The sequence below is a fragment of the Carassius auratus genome, unplaced genomic scaffold (assembly GCF_003368295.1).
Source record: "Carassius auratus strain Wakin unplaced genomic scaffold, ASM336829v1 scaf_tig00027954, whole genome shotgun sequence".
Lineage (NCBI taxonomy): Eukaryota > Metazoa > Chordata > Actinopteri > Cypriniformes > Cyprinidae > Carassius > Carassius auratus.
The window spans coordinates 251,728-273,133 of record NW_020525644.1 but is presented as its reverse complement, the minus strand read 5'-3'; the positions used below and the strand labels follow the sequence as shown (position 1 = coordinate 273,133).

The 21,406-nt window shown below is 37.5% G+C and overlaps 1 protein-coding gene across 2 annotated transcripts in view; it reads right to left on the bottom strand.

Moving 5' to 3' along the window:
• Positions 1-21,406, bottom strand: part of LOC113079414 (low-density lipoprotein receptor class A domain-containing protein 4-like) — a 47,270-nt gene that overhangs the window by 6,358 nt on the left and 19,506 nt on the right. Inside the window, exons 1-2 of one of the 2 annotated variants that reach the window (XM_026251683.1) lie at positions 10,273-10,899; positions 827-981 (exon numbers count right to left, since the gene is read on the bottom strand). In XM_026251683.1, coding sequence (XP_026107468.1) covers positions 827-981; positions 10,273-10,342 — 225 coding nt within the window. In that variant the 5' untranslated portion in view covers positions 10,343-10,899. Of the gene's footprint in view, positions 1-826; positions 982-10,272; positions 10,900-21,406 lie in introns of those variants that run through there. The other variant, XM_026251682.1, reaches the window with a different exon arrangement.

The following is a 21,406-nucleotide window of genomic DNA, read 5'->3' as shown; positions in this document are numbered from 1 at the left end:
ATGTTCCGAAATTCATCCCTGGGGTGAGATGAGACACCCACACATGCAGTGCTCCCTCTCACCAGCTCAGTGCACTGCTGCAAGTTATTTTGGATTAGACAAAAAGAAGACCTTTCCAGAAGTAAACACACACACACACACACACACACCACTCAAGAGACTTTTAGGCCCTGCTGTTTTCTTCTTTTCCAAGATAAAAGCGCACCCGCATAAAATATACCAAAGAAAGCTTAGAGATGACACAGCAGGTGAAAAATTCATCTATTCAGTATTAGAAATTGATGTTTCACGGCTCACCCTCAGAAACATATCAAGGAACTGTGATGTTTATGAGATATATACATACATTATATATATATATATATATATTAGATAGGTTAAGCCCTTATTAAGATGATTTTGCTTATTCACTTATTTAGATGATCCACAAGAACTTTGCTGCTCCTCGACTCTGGAAAACTGTTGAAAACTAATATCTCCATTTTATTTATGACTTTTAGATAATAAATTTTTCATTCCGCTGCTGATTTACAGAAATATTCTGATCATTTTGTTTTCCTGTTTTCATGCTACTCTGCATTTGTTATATGTTGTTTACATTTGTTCTCACGCCATATCCATTTCTTTCCTTCTGATTTGTCTGCTTCTTGTAATTAATTGCTCATCATACTGTTTCCTATTTGCTCATCATGTTCTGTAAAGTGGCTCTATAATGGCTCTAGAAAGCTTCTATATAAATAAAAACATGATTTGTGTGTTTTGTATGAAATATGTACAAGTGTCTAAGCAAAGGTGCTGCTGTGATTAGTGCAGCAGAGAGTCTTACCGGCTGAAGAGAGAGGTCCTGACTCTGTGCCTGACTAGCGCGGCTCAGGAACGACCATGTGGTGAGTTTGTAATGGTTGAGCAGGCACACGACCACCACGACCATCACAGTCATCACGACGATTATGATCACGATCTGCACAAACTCCAGTTCAGCTGCAAAATATAAAGACAAAGGGTTTAGAAAAAGCTAAGAATGGGAAATAAAAAGGACCCTGTTTACAATCAAGACATTTTCAAAAATGCTATATCATTTTGACCAAAAGATGGCAGCAGAATCAAATCAACATTCATGAAGCCTACAGTTCCCCAAACTGGTGATATCATTTGACAAAAAAAAATAAAAAATAAATAAATAATGAGAGCCATTTTGGTTTGACATGGACAACAGAAAGGAAATAGTTCAATAACGATGACTAGTATAGACTTCCTTTACTCTCCTCCTGTTGTAGGATTGTATGGATACCAAAAGTAATTCAGGTTTGGAATGACAAGAGGGAGGATAAATAATGACAATTTTCCTTTTTGGATATACTATCCCTTTGAAATCTTCCTTTCATGTTTCATGAAAACAACTAATGGCATACAGGTCTAAGATGATGAGGGGGAGTAAATAAATAGTTCACCAAAAAAATGACGTTTTTTGGGGTAGTTAATGATGAAACCGGAAGATCGATGGATCAATGTTTCTTAAGCATGTTCTGTTTGAACATGAGGAGCTGGACTCGCACTTGCTCTCTCAGTCAAGAGCAAAACGGTTTCTCAGATGGAAATACTTCTGGAGTCCACAGGCTTTTCAGACGACAAAAATGAGCCCTCTACCAACTGCACCAAGGGACCGTTCTGGAACCTCGTACAGTCGAGAAAACCAAACAGAGAGGCTGAAAGTGAGAGTGTCATGAAGAGAGAACGAAAGAGTGAGTTGTTGCCTGCAGTGCAGTACTGCGGGATACTGGCACTCACACATCAAAAGAAACAAACACTTCTCTCCTAATTTAGGGCATAAGAGGAGGAAGCAAAAATGGGAGACAGAGCAGAGGGGAGGGTGATGAGGAGACCAAAAAAAAAAAAGAAGAAAAAAGGGGAGGACACAGACAGGCAGCCAGGCAAAACAGACAAAGGAAGTAACAATCAGACAGGAGGGCAGATAAGATCGAGAGAATGAGACTCAGATCAGAATACCGGTAAGAACAAATAAGACTACAAACACAAACCTATCAGACTGGAACTGAATCAATGAAACCAGTCCATGAATACTGAGCTGTTCCTCCGACTTCAGATCAAAAATACAGGAAATAAAAGCAAGTCTTTTTAAATGTACTCTGGGGATTTGAGAGTCCACATTGAAAATCAAATTTAACCTAGAAAAATGAACATTTCTAGGATGCTGATAACTGTAAAACAAAGAAATGTCATGATGTCGAAGTAACACAAAAAATATTTACAGTTCTGTAGTTCTAAGTCCCTAAACAAATAAGCGTATCTGTGACCCTGAGCATGTGAACTTGTTTGTACAACAGGTCAGATTTTCTCGCTTTCACAGAAGTACTGATTCAAACCATAAAAGTCATACAAATATGTACATTATATTTTTCATCATGCAGATTAAATAATTTATAATGAAAAATAATTTGAATGAAAAAAAAAATGGACCTCCCTGGGCTCAACATGCTCAGAACAATTTCACAGACTTTGGGTAACTCTTACAAACAACCCCCCAGAACACCCTAGCAACCACCTAGAACACCTTAGCAACAGATAATGTAGCAATGTACCATGCATAACACCTTAGAAACTGAAAAATACAAATAAAAAGAGAACACCTTAAGCTGAGAGCTTTTGTAACATGATAGCTGTTTCTAGCTGGTCTAAGTTGTCAGCAGACACTTTTGGCCCAGCAACATGCCAGTTTCTGGTGATTAAGCTGGTTTTTGGAACACAGTAGCTGTTAACTAACTAAAGACCCTCTTAGATCAGCTAATGACCAGCTTAGACCAGCTAGAAACCAGTAGGTTTTGTGGGTAGAGCACATGACTTTCTGTAACACCCACATCCGGACAAGACACTTCAGTTTGAAAAAAAAAACAACTAATCCCATCTGAAGAGTTCTTTAGTGACCGTGTACTTTGATTGTTACTATGTCCTGTCCAGTTCTCCCATTGACACAGTTTCTGTCCTATGTAACACTGACCTCTCATGCCAATCACAGAGAGACAGAAAGAGAGCGTGAACAAATGAGAGAGGCTCTGGGTATCACAGACGGCAGATCAGCCATACACAGACAAGTTTCTCTCTGCACACCACAGAGAGAGGATCAAAATCCATCAGGCCGTTCTGTCACCAGGCAGAGCAGACCGAAAGCGGTAGACCAGACACGAGAGAGAGAGAGAGAGAGAGAGAGAGAGAGAGAGAGAGAGAGAGTGTGTGTGTGTGTGGGTGATGGGAGAGAGGGAGGACAGAGAGATGGAGCTGTGTGTGAGAGGCAGAGGAAGAGAATAGAGATTTGTAGACGGAAAGAAGCAAAGTGCATCTTGAAGGTGACATATTCAGGAGTAGATGGAGGTCACATCCGTAGGTGTCATTACTTCCTGCCATAAGCCATTATGTCCCAGCCACTTTGTGGAACAGCTTACGACAAGGATATGTCTAATGCAGAGACAAGAGACCTCTCCAATTGTCAAGCAGAAGTTTTCATCATATCTATGCATGTTATAATCCGTGGTTGTGCTCCAGTGTAGCATTTTTCCATGGCTGGATATCCGTTCAGTGAAATCACAGAACAAAATGCTAATAAATGTGTCACCACTTCTGATATACACCCACTGACATACAGGAGCTAAGAAGAAAAATGGATTATCATTTCATTTCTGCTTTTTGACACGACACTAACAAATGTTTCGACTAATTATAGCATAATATCCAATGTGAATATTTTATTAATACATTAATAATAATTATAAATAATAATAAAATATTCCTAATGAACATGATTAATATTTTTTTTTATATATTTTGTATCGTATACTAATAGGTTTTGTTGGCATTGCATAATAATAATAAAATATTATTTAATATGATTTTTTGTTAGTATCATATAGTAATTAATTATTATTACTACCTATAATATTTTATTACATTCAGAAGTTTAGATCTAAATGGTCACAAATGAATTTTCTTCTGTTTTTGCAGCCTAACTATCAAACACTGCTCAAGTAGCAAGTTGAAATGAATTGGAGCAAAAAAATTTTTTTACAAAAGATAAATGCGTTTCCTGTTGAACGCACTCTGTTGTAATTTCATTGTTGAGTGCTATTCTTTAGAGACCCACCAAGTTTTATCAGTAAACCCAAAGAACACGAAAACAAAGTTACAATATATATATATATATTGGTTTATCTCTACTTATGATTGCTCACTCAATGAGAACCAAGGATTGGCCAGGATCTAGCAACCTATTAGTAAAGCTGACTAGCATATTTAGCATTGGAAAGAATTCAATATTCACAAAGTAGCTGAGAGATGCAACTTCTTGAAGAGTGTGCATTTATTGGTCAAAGTAGTGAACTGCACAAATGTCATGTAATATCCTAAAGGACTGCAGCAGGTGTGTGTGTGTGTGTGTGTGTGAGTGAGTGAGTGAGTGATTGAGAGAGACCGAATTCATGTTCACAGGACCCTACCCCTACCCCTCCCCTTCTAATCTAACATTCAGAAGTGTGTGTGTGTGTGTGTGTGTGTGTGTGTGTGTGAGAGAGAGAGAATGACCTCCCGCTGTAGCCAGATCTGTCTAGATGCTTTATGCCACAAACACACACTAATCCTAAATAATTAACAGCTTCACACATAACACCCAGTGCCACACACACATGGCTCCTCTAGACGGTCTGGGAGATGGGCACCTTGCACTAGACGCTGCATCATGCCAAGCTAGTGCTGAATAACAGGAACAGGTGTGCTTACCTGAGGTCAAAGCCCTGCCTGCTGTGTATATACAGCACAGTGTGTCACCACTCAACTACACAATAAGGACAAAACAGACAAAATGGGTATTTATTGGTCTCAAAGACTCATTTTGGACTATTTTTGTAAAAAGAAATCTGTCTGCAGTGACAGGGCTCTAGAAGTACAACTTTCCCAAGGTTTTTCCAAGGTGTATATGTGTAATATTAGATTAAGAGTTCAATTTAAAATTAATTATGTTCTTCTGAAATTTCTATTGATTTAAGAATCGGTCACTGAAAAAGTATCACTGTTTCCACAAAATCAGTATATTAGAAGGATTTCTGAAGAATCATGTAACACTGAAAACTAGAGTAATTGCTGCTGAAAATTTCAGCTTTGCCATTACAGGAATAAATTACATTATAAAATATATTAAAATAGAAAGCAGCTATTATAATTATAGATTACAATATTACCATTTTTTCCACAGTATATTTGAGTATTTACAAATAAATGCAACCTTCGTGAGCATAAGCGACTTTCCAAAAAAATATTTTTATGGTAGTGAATATAACAAATCTGCCAGTGGTGCAGTCACTTAATCAGTGAGACTTGTTTGTAACAGAGCCAGAACTGACTACCTGCAGGTTAGACAGCTTATTTTAAAACAGGAAATAGATCATTTCACAACACAAAACCAAAACCTAAGGCTAAATCTTGACTGCAGAGGACCTTTGAAGAGATAGATTCAATTGACAAGTAGAGTGATTTTGTTTGTCAGCGTGTCTACCGCTGTCAGGACACTCCTACATAACATCCAAGAGTTTTGACAGGCAATAGAAAGCATCAAGCAGCGAGACGGCAATGAGCGCTTTTACTGTTTACTATACTTGACAGAGATCCATGCATCTTTCATACAGAGGACTCTTCGCCTGGGATCTGATTTAATGCGGCGTTTCATATACGCCACGTTTTGCTTTATGGATGCAGACGCCTTTTGGTGCACTAGTGGAAAATTTCCAAAGAGGTCTGACGAACCTGTCTGAGGGCGTTCGTGAAGGAGCGATCACACAGGTTGTCTGTGTGCTGAAATGAAAGGCCAGAGGCATGCAGGGACAGTGAGAGAACAAGACAAAACAAGCTGGCAGACTGGCACCCTGCTGGGCACCAGGAGAGTGGGCATCCAGCCCAGCCATGCAGAGGAACCATCAAACAAACAGCACAGACAGCACAGCCACGTTCGCCAACGCAGCTCGGTCTCCACAGCTATGCCACACGGCTGATTTCACAGTCAATAACGAGATTATTTAAAAAAAAACGCAGACGTCGAAGGGGGAGGGGTGACTTCTTGGTGAAAAAGCACATATTTCAGCTTTGGAAACATTTTGAGCCTGTTCTTGTGATGATGTATAATTACAGATTCAGCAATTATAGTTTGCATGAGCCAAATATAAGCAGCGCTTATTTGGGACTCTACGGTTAAGGGTGTGCGACCTCAAGAGATGACCGCTAAAGGTGTGGTGACCTACATGTTGTGGGTTAAACAGCAGCTCACCAAGAACACGAGTGCTAACAACCATGACCAGTATTCTTAAAACCTTGCCAGACACGTTTTTGTGTTTTGTTTTTTGGTCTGTATTTAGTTTAAAAGGTGCAAGAAGCGTAACAGTCTGCCTTGGGGCATACTTCGCTACGAGGGGAGTTTCTGAAAGATCTTTTGGAAGGGAGGGAAAATAGCTTTGCTTTCTAAAACATTCCTCCATGACCGCCGAATGAACTTGCAGAGAGAGCTGCAGTGGTGAGAATCTCACTGGTGCATCTGAGAACATTAGAGTTCGGGTGGGACAGAGTTCACTGGTGACATTTCCAAGAAAGAGGGTTTAGCGAGAGGAGAAGGAGAAAGGGGGAGATGGAGAGAAGGAAGAAAGTTGGTTCTTTATTCCTCAAAGCAGTGTTGTTGTTGTTAGCCACACCCTCCGTCTTATTAAAACTTCGTCCTTCATGGGTGGTCCGGTTTAACGATAAGAAGAACAAAGTATGGATTTCTTAAGAAGCACAGATGGTTTTGTGGTTTACTCGGGCTGTCGAGGGTGATGAGTCACTCCCTGAGGCTGGATCCCGCACCAGCTGCACGCCTGCTTTTAAAAGCTTCAGGCAGAACAGGCAGATGATATACAGTAGGTTACAGGTCTTGTTTGGAGCAAGATCTGTTACAAAGACATGTGCGGACCAAACAATCTATTCTATTGTAAGTACTACTTGTGCTGTTCCTTTTGCAAACTGTAGCACGGTTTCCACAAAAATATTAACCAGCAACTGTTTTCAACACTGATAATAATAAGAAATGTTACTTGAGCAACCACGCAAAATAGTAGAATGATTTCTGAAGGAACATGTGACACTGAAGACTGGAGTAAAGGCTGCTGAAAAATCAGCTTTGCTCTCACAGGAATGAGTTACGTTTTAATAGCGCTGTCAAACGATTAATCGCATCCAAATGTTTTTGTTTAGAAAATGTGTGTGCACTTGTGTATATTTATGAAGCATATATAAATACACAAACATGTTATATATATTTAAAAATATTTGTATGTATATATATTTATATAGAATTTATTACAAATATTATTTTCTATAGAAACAATTTTTGTTAAATGTATAAATGCATGTGTGTGTATTTATATATACACATAAATAAACATTACAGGCATATATTTAAAAAAACAAAAAACTATTTTGGATGCGATTAATCATGATTAATCGTTTGACATTGCTATTTTTTTTAATCTATAAAATAATAAAATTTAGACTTAATTTTTCACAATATTACTGCTGTTACTGTATTTTTTTTTATCAAATAAATGCAATTAAGGTGAGCATTAGAGACTTCCTTCAAAAACTAAAATTAATAAATAAATAAAAAGTAATGTCAAATAACTGATACCCAGAAATTATTTTAAAGCTATATTTAAAAAAAATAATATTTATATATAATTTAGTTAATAATTATAATAAATATGTAAATAATTAAAACATTTTGGGGGTTATAGCTAATAACTAAAAAAAAATAATAAAAATAAATAAAACTACAATCAATTGGTCAATTCCAAAATAATATTGCGATGTTAGGTGAATTTATGTATCACAATTGTAATGTTCAGTGCGAAACACAATTAAGTATTAATTTTTAAATTAATAGTTGATGAGAAATTTTAATTGTTTAAGTGCGACCTCAGTTTTAGAAAAGTGCTATTCAAGAAATAGATAACCGTTCACTGTTATCTAGTGGTATCCATTTAAGTTAGCACAAAACTCATCTAAAACAGCTGTCCACAATTAAAAATCCAAGATTGGTTGGAAAATATTCAGTATTGACTATAATACTAATATTTAAAAAAGCCCCCAAATATAGGCCAATAACCCATAGAGGTAGTAGACACAATATTAAAAGGTCAGATTACATAGAAAAAATGCTGGTAAAAAAAAATTAACGGCTAAATTTCTAAATTTGAGTTGAACTAAGCTGAAGCATCTCTTATTAAAAGCAGGACATCGTGCATGGGCATCAGGATCATCCTGGTTAATGCCAAAAGCACTCAGACTGGCATGACGACACTGGCCTTTATCAATAATTCATAGTGGCACCTCGGGGCTGCTTAACCCGGCCCAGCTTTCAGTGTGCTGAGCTCAATGTGAAGCCATGACTGCAAGAGAGGCTGCTGTTCCAATACACAATCTGTTTGGCTCAATTTCTGACGGCTATTTTGTTTAGAAACTTTCGATATATATCACTTTCCCATCACAGCTGCACTTTTTGGGATGTTTTAAGGTGCATGTAAATGTCTGAAGTGCTCAAAATGCAGCAGAATTCAAAGGATAATTAAAAAACCACATGCTCATGTCTAGCAGAACCATATGTGAAGAGTCTCTGGAAAAAACTACTGAAAGGCCTTTTCTACCTACTGTGTGGGAATTCCCCAGGACTAAATTCAATATTTAAGATCCAGACAGAATATGAACTTTTCACTCCAAAAACAGAGAAAGAGTCTGTGTTTCTAGAGCCATCAGTGGCAGGCCAGACAGAGCAGCAAACTGCACAAAGCGAACACCAGAACACGACATCAACATCAGAGCTAGACAGACTCCTGTCTATGCTTCAGACAGACGGATGAACAGAAATTAATAAGATTACACGATGCATCTGCCAAATCTTAATTTAATATTAAATTCTAGATCCAAAGATGCTTTTGTTTCCAGGGCCTTCCAGTTGAAGGAGTTCTCACTGGTAAACAAGTGTAACTTACTACGGTAAACACTGTCTGTTATTGGCTAAAACACCAACCTTCTAACACTGTTCAAATGAAGACATAAAATGAGTTCAGAAGTTTGGGCTTGGAAAGAGGTTGTGAAAGATTTTATGCCCATCAAGACTGCATCAAAATACAGTAAAAACAGTAATACTGTGAAATTTTATTACACATCAAAACAACTGTTTTGTATTTTTAATACATTTTAAAATACAATTTCTCTCTGTGATGGCAGTCTTCAGTGTCACATGACCCTTCAGAAATTATTCTAATATGATGATTTGGTGCTCCAGCCATATTTCTTCTGATTATCAATGTTAAAACCAGTTGTGCTGCTTAATATTTTTTGTGAAAAATGTTATACATACAAAGATTCTTTGATGTTTGGAAAAGGACCGCATTTATTTGAAAAAATAAAAAAAATAAAAAAAACATTTGTTACATTATAAATACCTTTACTGTTTCCCTTGCTGAATAAAACTGGTATTTATAAAGATAAATAAAAAATACTGACCCCGAACCTTTTCAACAGTAGTATAGATTAATTTAATATGATTTCACACAAATAACATTAACTTTAATAAATTATATTTTGTCAAAAAACTATAGTAAATATGATCAAAATGATTAAATTGTAATGTTGTAATGTTTAAAAAACACTTTTTATTGGTTTTACAATGAGTTCAAGTTGATAGATTGTATTCTTAATAGTTACTTCAACAGTACATATGAAATGAATATGGCAAAACTAGAAATATATAAATGCAACTTTTTAAATTACCAAGAAATGTATGACAGAAATAAGCAGTCAGTATAAACAAACGTCTCTATCTCTCCATAAATGTTTGCTCGCGGCCGCTTTGTTTATAAAGTCCGGAAGACAGGACACATTAGCTCCAGACTAGAGTTAAAACACTGTCTGCTGGCTTTGCATACCAGACGCATTCAGAGACAGATTGCGGAGACGGCGGAGAGCCGAGATCAGACATTTACGGAAACATAACGCGCGTGAAGCAGCTGATAAGAGCTGACAGCCAGACGAGACTGCGGGCGGAATTAAATAAAACTCACTCAGAGTTAAACTACATGCTCTAGCTTGAGTCACATTCACAGACGTCAATACGCAAAAGACCTCTGACATAATTAGCCATGAAGGCAAAAAAAATAAAAATAAGAAAGTTTAACACTTTAAACTCACAAATCTCCATTCCCTGGAGTTGGGATCCGCATGTGACGTTAGAGCCATCCGGTGCGGTGAGGTTTCGCATGGAGTACGTGGGAGACTTCAACCGGAGCACGAGCCAGCCGGTGTGCGCACGTCCAAGAGCTCGCGCCGAGACTGAAAGCCCTCGGCAATAGCCTTGACATGCTGTTTTTTCACTACATGCTCTCAGGTAACCGCTTCACTTCGCTCTGACTTACTAAACTGAACTCGTCCGCTCTCTATCTCCTTTTCTGACCCCTCCGGTTGAACACAAAAATCTGAGTGTTTGTGAGACCAAGCCGACGGAGCTTCTCTCCACCCCCGCACACACGGCTGGTCTGTCAGTGACCGGGTGAGGGGGGGGAGGGGGGTCGAGCGCAGTGCTCGGGTGTCTAGTGTTACACCTCCCCATTAATGCCAGACACAAGCAGTCAAGGCAAGCATTGTACGGGGCTGACCTTGGGCTGACCCCGCTGTCTGGCGACACAGAGCACATGTGTCCCGAACTACAGCCCCCCTCCATCCAACTACAGCCCCTACAGTCTGTCTATAAATAACCTGGCAGCTATATGGGCTTTTATTGTGGGGCAAGGCAATATACCAGAATCCACACTGACCCAAAGGGGAGGAAGATGTGCTTAATAGCCTGTAATTCAGAGAAATGGCATAAAGTTACGTATTTATTTTTTTATAATATAGGCCTATATATATAAATAAAAAAAAAAGTAAAAAAAAATGTATAAATACTTATGAATTATTCATGTAACATTTTTAATCTTTACAAATAATTTCTCTATCTATCTATCTATCTATCTATCTATCTATCTATCTATCTATCTATCTATCTATCTATCTATCTATCTATATATAAATAAATAATTACACCATATTTTTCGGACTATAAATTGCACTGGACTATAAGTCGCCTTTATTTAGAACCAAGATCCAAGAGAAAACATTACCATCTACAGCCACAAGAGGACGCTCTATGTTTTCAGTGTAGACTACAGCTGCACAGCGTAGCATAGAGCGCCCTCTGTCGGCTTTAGACGGTATGTTCTCTCTTGGTCAATTTCTCTCGGTTCATGTCAAATTAATTTTGATAAATAAGTCGCACCTTACTATAAGTCGCAGGACCAGCTAAACTATGAAAAAAAAGTGTGACTTATAGTCTGGAAAATACGGTATATATATATATATATATATATATATATATATAAGAGAGAGAGATTATATGTAAAGATTAAAACTGTTACATGAATAATTCATAAGTATTTATAATTTTTTTGTACTTTCTATCAAAAATATATATTTTTTTCTTCTTCACTGAATAAAATTATTACTATCATTCCTGGCTGGTTCAGGGATACTGAAATGAAATTTTAACTTTAGACATTTCTCACCTAGTTAGCAATGCAGCCCTCAGGGGAATAAAATGACATTTATCTGTCTGGGGTCTAGTCTGGAAGTCGAGTCTCTTGTAGACACGTATGCAGCCAGACACATCCCCCCATTAAAGCAGACATGGGGGAAAGACAGAATCGGGGGTTTAAGGGTCAAGTCTGAATTTGAATCTCAGTCTGAGGAGGAAGTCTCTAGGGCAATGAGGTGGATTCTCCCAGCATGCTAATGCTAAAGGGGGAGAGACCTGCCACCACGTAAACTACCACAGCTTTTCTGTTATACATCTTAAATCATAACCCAAATAAAGACAATGAAAGAAAAAAACAATTACTGAAAAAACATAACATTTTTATGATAAAAAAAATAAGTTTTTATTTATATCTGATGAACAGCACCACCTTGTGCCTCCACTTCAGAAATGTAGAGGTCAGAAATATTTTCAGATGGAGCAGGGACTCTGACTCACTGTTACATATTGTATAAAATTAAGTTTAACATTTTAAGACTGGATCATAATAATAATGATGGGAACAATATTATTTTAATGTATTTGCATTCTTACATATGCTTACCCTGCAAATCCATATAATAGTTATTGATGTAATAAAGTCAAACACATTCAAATTCTAATTTGGGAACATTCTTTTTTTTTTTTTTTTTTTTTACATATATTTATTAATTAATTAATAATAACCCAAATAATACAAATAACTAGTACACCCTCTTTATTTTACATTTTTAACCGCAAAATAAACAAATATTAGTTAAAATCAACAGCAACATTCTATAACACATCAGCTTGAAGAAAAAAAAATTATGATCTGCTTATGTTAATAGACACTCGAAAGAGTTACACCAATATCTCTTAGTGTTTAGTAAATAGCTAATAACAAGCACAATGCTCTGTGAACCAGCAACTGGTGACAAAGATCATAATCCTGCTCTGACAACCTTGAAGAAAACCTGACAGTTTACCTGAGGGTTCATGACAAAACTGAAACATTGCAAGCTCATACAACGTGTCCTAAAAACATCTGATGAATAGATCCTCAAAATGCCAGTGCTGTTTTACAGATTACAGCAAGAACTAAATTACACGGTGAGCTTCACTTGATGACAGGTTTCTTTTTTTCTCTCACAAACCAGCCCATGTGTATGTGGCGGCTATAAAATTGTGCAACCCGGTCTGTGGGAAAGTCCTATGAAACAACGAGATGCAGACATGTGAAAACATTCCAGTTCTAATCTGTAATATTACTGCAAGAATACAAATGGTAGCCATCGCAGAGACTCTGTGATATCCGCACAAATCCCTGCAGGACGTGGTGTGTGAGACGGGAAGCAAGGGGAAATTGTCTGCTTGTGCGAGAGAGTTTATGACTGGGGATTGCTATCTGCAAAGCCAAGATGGGCCGCCTGCAGATGTGATGCACTGCAGTTTGTGTGCGTGTATGTGTGTGTGTTTGTGTGTGTATACATAATCATCAGGTATTGAGTTTTTTTTCACCTCTCTCCTGCAGCCTGCTGAGCATCGTAATGGGTCGTCTGCCCAAGAGTGAGGTAATGTCTAGGTTTAATGCCAGCCTCCTGCACTAACACACACACACACAGGCGCAACAGGAAGAACAGCAGGCACTGCAACTCCCAAAATGGCTGCTGTTGTGACTCTTAATGATGCTGACAACATAATTAGCATTTTGCTAACGAGCCACATGGCAGTGCTTCCTTCCCCGGACGCTGCCATACGGCCTCATGGACAACACCTGCGTACTCTCGGACCCCTTTATGGCACATCATCTCCTCTGTAATACAGACACAGTGACTGCAAACGGTCATCAAAGCGGAAGATCTCGGTGACAAATAACCATGTGTTTTGCGAAGTGGCCCACTACCCAGCAGACTGTCAGTCCTGACTCCCAGTCGTAGAAAAATACTATAAAAACCTCATGAAATAATAACAGCACTCCATATGTCCAGCTGACATCTTTGCATGCTTATAAACAGGAGGAGCTAACCTGGGGGTTTGATGTGGTGCTGTTGGGGAATTTTAGGAAACACAAAAACAACCAGATACAATAAAAAGAGCAGTGACAGAACTACAGTATGTGTTAAAGTGAACACTAGAAATGTGACGAAGGCCTATGTTTGTTTTCAAAGAGAAAGTCAAGTTGCTGATGTAGCTTTAAATATTTAAAGAGATCAATTTTGACCATTTGCTCACTCTCGTGTCTTTTGAAAGCCCTGTGACTTTCTTTTTTTGTTTCTGTGGACCACGAAAATACATGTTTATAGCAGACTGTCTAAGCTTCTCCTTTCTATATACCATGAAAGTGAATGGTGACCAAAGTCCAGTGACCAAATTTGACAAGCAAAATTTTCTATGAATAACACAATCAATTTCAGTCTGTAACAACAGAGTGATTGTATAGCTTTAGAGGTTTTAAAATACAGTGCACAAGTCACATTTTAATGGAGAGTTCATTGTGCTTTTTGACCATTGGTCTCCATTGGTGTTCTATGCATGGGAACAAGAAAGCCATGTGAGTTTGGCATAACTTGAGAATGAGTAAATTATAGCTGCAAATCTTTATTAAGAAAAAATAAAATAAAAATGATAATTCTACATCTAATAGATTTTTCAATTTATATAATAATATTTAATTAAAAAAAAAAATAATATATAATTTTTTTTTTTACAATGTATTATTATTTTTAAAAATCAAAAGTAAAAAAGGTACATTAGTCACTTAATGAGTTTAGAAAAAATATTAATCATATGAATGTAACTTTATTATCTCTTTTTTATGTATTATTATTATTATTATTATTAATAATAACATTTAAAACAATATTATTTTTTTAGGAAAAATATATATAAAAAAGTATTATTTTGCAGTACAACTGTAAAATTACAATAATTTATGGATGTCTTTATTCATTTCAATTGTATTTCTATTAACTGTGCTGCCCAAATAAATTATGATGTTTTATATAAAAGTTTTTTGTACATATACTCCATGATGTTAAGCTAAATTAATTTCCTGTCTCAAACCTCTGAGCCTCTAAAATGAAACCGATCTGGGCCTAAACAAACCATGAGGTGCCTTTTTATAATCTTTTCTATAATAAAGTGATTTTTAGCTCTCTCAGTGATGTGTGATAAATTGATATTGCTCCTCTGCAACATATTAAAGCAAAATTTAATTTAATGTTTGGTTGAACCTTTTTAAAACACAAAAATTCTGTGATCACTTACCCTAATTTAGTTCTAAACCCTTTTGTTAATTTAGGTTCAATAATATATTTATGTTCAAGTAATGGTCAAACGTCTTCGTTTTATATCCTTCAAAGCACAAAGAGTGCTGCTTCCAACTGAAACTATATCCCTTTCACAATCATTTCCAATCCCAAAAGAGTTTAAGAACTTCCCGCTTAGAGGAGGTGATGTTTACATCAGGGCCCTCATATTTTCACTTCACTCCCATGAGTCACATGTTCAGCCTCCAGCCAATCACCACCCACAGATTCACAAAAACTAAACACAAAAGGCAGAGAGCACAGCAGACTGGCTTAAAGTGTTTGCCGCGACACACCTCCTGCGCGTAGGTCACCAGAGAGAGAAAGTGGCACATCTGAATCGAGCTCAGCTGACCCAACTCAACTTCAAAGCTCTGACCCAGAAAAACAGAGACTAACACGCACATTCACTGCTTCTCTCTTAACAACTACAAAATTACAGCTATTCTAAAGTACGACTCTGTCAATGGTCAACATGTTATCAATAATAACGGTGAAGTCAAATAGATTTTTGTGAAGCAATGCCCATACAAAAGCTCCTGTGCTGCCACAACGCTACGGCTACTTGGGTTGAATTAAATCCAGAGTGTGTGAATCCGTTTAAAGTGGGGAATCAATAATTAGCCCAAAAGTTGGATGCTGTGTTGTTAACAGTTTTGCTCTTATGAAACTATGAAGCATGCAAGCATATTAAAAAAATGGGATTACAAGTACTTTGCTGTAATTCATACAGACACCTCGGAAAAAGGCTGCAAATCACTTTTTTGCCATGATGTTTTTAACAAACAATGAGCCATTAATAAAGAACAAGAAAACAAAAAAAAGAAGAGGTGAAACTAAATAGCACCTCAGCAGGAAACATTCTTCTCATGTTTCATTCTCTCTCCTTCATACACACACACACACACACACACACACACATTAAGAATTCATTTATTCCATTCATGCATCTTCAAGCAACAATGCAACCTGACATCCTGCAATCAGAGAGTGAATGAGTTTAGGGTCTGAATTTCATCCATACAGCCATGACTGATATGACATAAAAACACATTATGAGGCATTATGGGTAAACTGGAAATGAGCTAATAGGATGTCTCAGTATGAAAGTCTTCATTCACTGTGGGGAGAGAGAGGAGAAGAAGATATTTGTGAGAAATGAACACCTCAGGGGAACAAAAACACAACGGGTTGGAAGGGGGAATGCAGAAAGAATGAGAAAGATTTCTCATTTGCATTCCAACTCATTCAAAATGGTTTAAAAATGGGAAAACATTTTGGGTGCAGGAGGGCACATGATAAAAAAAAAAATAATAAAAAAAACATTTTGATATCATTTTCTGAATACAGCCATTTAGACCAAGCAGCAAACTGCTGTAATGGCAGTGAAAATATTAGTGCAGAACAAGCCTTGGCCTTTAGAAGAAAAACATTGTATACCATGGTAGTGTACAGTGGTTTATAGAGTATATATACCATGCCATTACCTAGGGGTGCTCCGATTGATCGGCTACCGATCACTATCGGCCGATAATCTGATTAGCGGTCTCTAAAGGCTGATCTCATAAACCAATCTCAAACTATAATTATTAACATAATTATTTAAAATGCCCCCTTCACCCCCCTCAAATTAGTCTTCCAAATCGCTCTTCCCCTAAGAGGGGAATTCCCCCCATATTCCAAAATGACATTCAGGCCCTGATTAAATGCATCGAAAAAATCCTGATTGGGGCATCACTATTGATAAAAATACAGAAGGCGGCTTCAGAAAATTGGTATCTGTGATTTCATCTTGTATCGGTATCCTGTGACCAAGGATTGGAGCGGAGCATCCTTAGTTTTATTAATTCAACAAGTGTGTTGCCATCCATTTAAAAAAAATTGTCTTCTACATCATGAGCATTCTGATTGGCTAGGATGAAGGTCATTTCATCCATTAAGATCTAGATCTTGCGGAGAACCTGAAGATTAAATTACTGGTATTGTGACATCAACAAGGAAAGTTCACTTTGGGTTCTTCACATAAGAGCAGTGCTGTGAATTATGATGGATGGATGATTTATTAAACAATATTTAATATAATAATGATCACTGATATTAAGATGTCTGTGGTCAATGGTGAAAAAAATGTAGGGAGGTAAAATAAGCTAAATCTATTTAAACTTGCTAAATACCCACATACTTATAACAAACACTTCTAAAGCCTGAGAAATGTGGCATATTTAATGTTTAATATGTGCTCTAATTAAACCAGAGAACATTGTGGTTTTTAAGACAAATCCTGGGTTTGTCCAATCTACCAACAATAACGGATATCAACAGAAGCCCAAACCCCCTCCAAACTTTTGGAAATTAGATACTTCAACCCCATATGCGGCACTTTTTGGAAGAACTGGGTATTAACTGATCACATGTTATTTGGATAATGTAATCAGATTCCAAAAGTACTTGCAATTAGATTCAATTACAAATTACATTTTAAAACGCTCTGAATCAGAGTACGGTTAATTTTTTTAAAATCGATTACATGATTATATATTATTCACATAATGTTTTTCCTCCCTCACTTTCTTGTGTCTTTCTTTGTTTTTGCTTTAGTCTTTGAGCCAAACTTGATTGGATTCCAGACCAACTTGCCATTTAAGGCGTCTCCATTTATTGCTCTGCCTCTTTTTCTCCTCGTGTTTTTATTCCCCGTCTATCGTTCTTTGAGGGGAGCGAATGAAAGCGAAGGAGGAGAGCTGTCAGTTTCCCAATCTTTAATGGCCCCAGCTGCATCATTACTCTCTCAACACACTCACACACAGGGTCAAACGTACTTAGGTAACGGATGAAGAAACGAGGGAGGCATGAAGGCCACCGAGAGAGACTGAGGGATTCCATCATACTGGGAGGTTCACAGCACAAAATGACTGAATGAATGCATCGAGTAAATGAGTGAACACAGAAGAATAGTGCCCGATAGACATCCAGCTCAGCCATGATAAACAATCCCAGAATCCACTGTGAGCCTGCGTGAGGTGACACTGTCTGAAACCCATCAGTACTGATGCTGTTGACAGCCAACGAATACAGGACCGCATGGCCCTCGCCCTGAAAAACAGCCCGGCTAATGCAGCAACGTGTGTGGGATGTGGTTCAAAGGACCTGGGGGAGAGAGCGAGCGAGCGAGCGAGCAAGCGGAGGAAAGAAAAGAGGAAGGAGAGAATGAAGGAATCAGAGATCTCTCTATTCGGACTGACAGGCTTCGTATTCATCGGAAAGCTTAAAAAAAAAAAAAAAAGAAGCTATTTACAACCAAAAACGAAATCACAACAGTCGCTATTGAGTGCATGACGAATTTATCGCACAGGTGCTCAGCCGGTTGCTTCGTTAAAGTGAAATCTAAGAAACATCTTCGGAGATAAATTGCTTTCCTTTATCCAGAATATTGCGAAAAGTCAAATAACACAAATCAAAGTGAGCGCAAACAAAGCGGAATACTCTTTAAACCGGCTCCAAGACTTCAAAATACCAAACAAGTGTCTCACTCACACCATCATTATCATCCGTCATTAAAAACCTGATTAAGACCCTCCGAACTTCATTCAAGTCTCTTTTACTGTCGGACATTCCTGTAAGCCAAACAATTCCATCATCGGGCACTTCCCTCTCTCTCTCTCACTCTTCAAGAAGTTCAAACGCTTCATCTGGGACTTGCCCTCCCTCCAAGCGACACAGATTGCATGCAGAAGGCATGACGTCGGTTTGGTAACGAGCCCCTTAGCAAGGAAATGCAGTCTGCTGTGGTCGGCCCAGATTAGCATGAGAGATGATGGAGATTAGTGATGGAGATCCTAAACTCAAACAAACTGATTGTTGAGCTCTTCACATCAGACTAGGCTCGAAACGGGACCTCGGCGATCTCTGACCCCCATCAACCTGTGTTAAATCCGCAGAGGAGAAACGGGAGGAGAAAGAGAGTACGAGAGAGCTCTATAGATGCTCGTCCCCTGACAGACATCAAAGTGGGATGTGTTGGTCCAGTGCTAGCGGGATAGTGTCTATGAACGTCCAGTGCCTGACAACTTCAGCTTGTCTGCAGCTCTTGAGAAACTCCTCTCTCTCTCTCACACACACACACACACACACACACACACAAGAGAGGAGAGCCATTAACAAACAAGCAAACTGTTGAAGAGGCTGATTTACATGCACTTCAAAGTGTGTCGCTACCATGCCGCCTTCAAAGAGGAGAGAGCGTACCCCGAGCTTTTATGCAGAATGAATAAACGTTTGTAGTTTTATGTCTGAGAAAGTTTGTTGTTTTTTTACAGTAAAGTTTTACCAGTGAAGTTGTGTGCTGGGATTCGATGCCAGGAAAGGGCAGATGTGATGGGTTTTGTGGTAACGGTGCTCATTGCAGTAAAAGCTAGAGTGTATATAAGGTAAGATGACCCATCAGTGTGTTTTTTTCTGTGGAGGTGAGGTGTAGAAACCGGTCATGTTTAATCAGCATCACTCTTAAAGTAATTCCTGCAAATACAGGCAGAAAATGGCTGATCTGTGGCCTGCACAAACTGGCACAACATCTCTTTCACACTGTTTACACTAAAAAGGCATTCTCGCTCTCCCAACTCAAGGGAGATTACTTAAGGAGATCCCCCAGAAAATTTGACCCAAAACTGAAAACCATCTCTTTATTATTTACAAAATCTTTCCTTTGAGTAAACATTTTTTTGTCCTTTTTCAAACTTTTAATAATATGATAATAACAATAACAACAAATATAGTTCATTATTGTTCACAATTATAACAGTAATAGTAGTAGTAAAAGAAATATTGATTACACTGAATTATTGATTAATATTGATTTACTACTGCTATAATAATAATAATAATAATAATTATAATAAATAGCTATTATTATAAAAACAACAGCTATTCTTAAAGTTCAGCATCTTGAAAAAAAAATACAGATTTGCAAAAATTACAAATACAAACTTAATTACAAATGGTTTTTCCCAAAATATTGAGTGAATTTATTTTTCAAATACTCAATTTAATGCAAAAAGAAAGAAATTTACATTAAAAAGTCTTTAAATGAGTATTTTTACTTTTAAGTAAATAACAATAATAACATAATAATATTTCTCAGAATTGCAAGTTTCAGAATTGTGAGTTTATAATCACACAATTCTGAGAAAAAAACGTCCAAAAGAAGAGAGGGTGAAAAGTGGTCATTAAACATTTTCTCACAAAAACAACCAAGTTCAGTGTACCTTTCTAAGATGAAAGAAATAAAATGATAAATTCATGGACAACATACTTGACCCTGATATTCGGCCAGTCTGACTCCCACACACCTGATGCCAATAAATGCAAACCACTGACAAAGAAGATCACTGCCGCACACCCTTAAACCCTGCAAAGCTTTTCATCATACTCTTCGATAAACGGCCTTTCTCTCTCACTCCCTCCCTCTCTGAAGAGTCTGCCGGACAGTCCTGACCACAACCATTCAATGTGGAGGCAGAGAGAGAGGAATATTTTGTGCAGTGTGTCTATACTATATTCATGATCAATCTGTCTGGCCCTGCTGTAGACAGCTTGATGGCAAACTCGATTAGACTCTAAACATTTCCTCAGATTCAGTCTCGCTCTCAGCTTCTCTAACGTCTATCAGCATCATTCCTCTCTCCCTCTAGCAGTATATGGCGGCTGTTTGTCTGCTGAGGAAATGAGCATTACTGCTCTAACAGCTCTGACTGAAGACACCCCTCGGAGCAGACGGAGCCCAGGGGAGCATGACATGGCAAGAACAGATGACTGATTTCAACACAGCCGGGACAGAGAAACGTAGAAGGAGCTACGTGCTTTTTTGGAGATTACTTTTTCCTTGTCTGTTCTGGTTTCCTCAAACTGTCTTCAAAACTGACTGGCTGCCAGCATCTCACGCCAGGGGCTGCACAAAATATCAAATATTCACCATGATTTTTCTCAAAAAAAAAGTCTGACATTTGCATCATTACAATGCAAATATATGGGTCAATGACATACAAGTAACCACAAGAAAGAGTCTGAGTTTAAAACACTCCTACAAAAAGATTTTAGAAATGTATTCTTTGAATTTATGTTGGTTTCATATGATTTTGAAAAACTTTACCATTTAAATGTTTAATTTTTTTTCGATTTAATGCCATGAGGTGTAGCCATATGATATTGTGATAATATATAGAAATTAAAAATATGATCATCATAGAAAAGGTGCTTTAATGTCTTATTTTTTGGGAAAAAAAAGAGCAAATAACAAAAATGAGTGTCGTGTCATTGACCCACATACATCTAGATACATGTCAAATATACATCAAAATAGCTGAAAAATATCAAGACATTTTACATATTTGACCACATCCTATGTTGATCACAAACCACTTACACTCCCTGT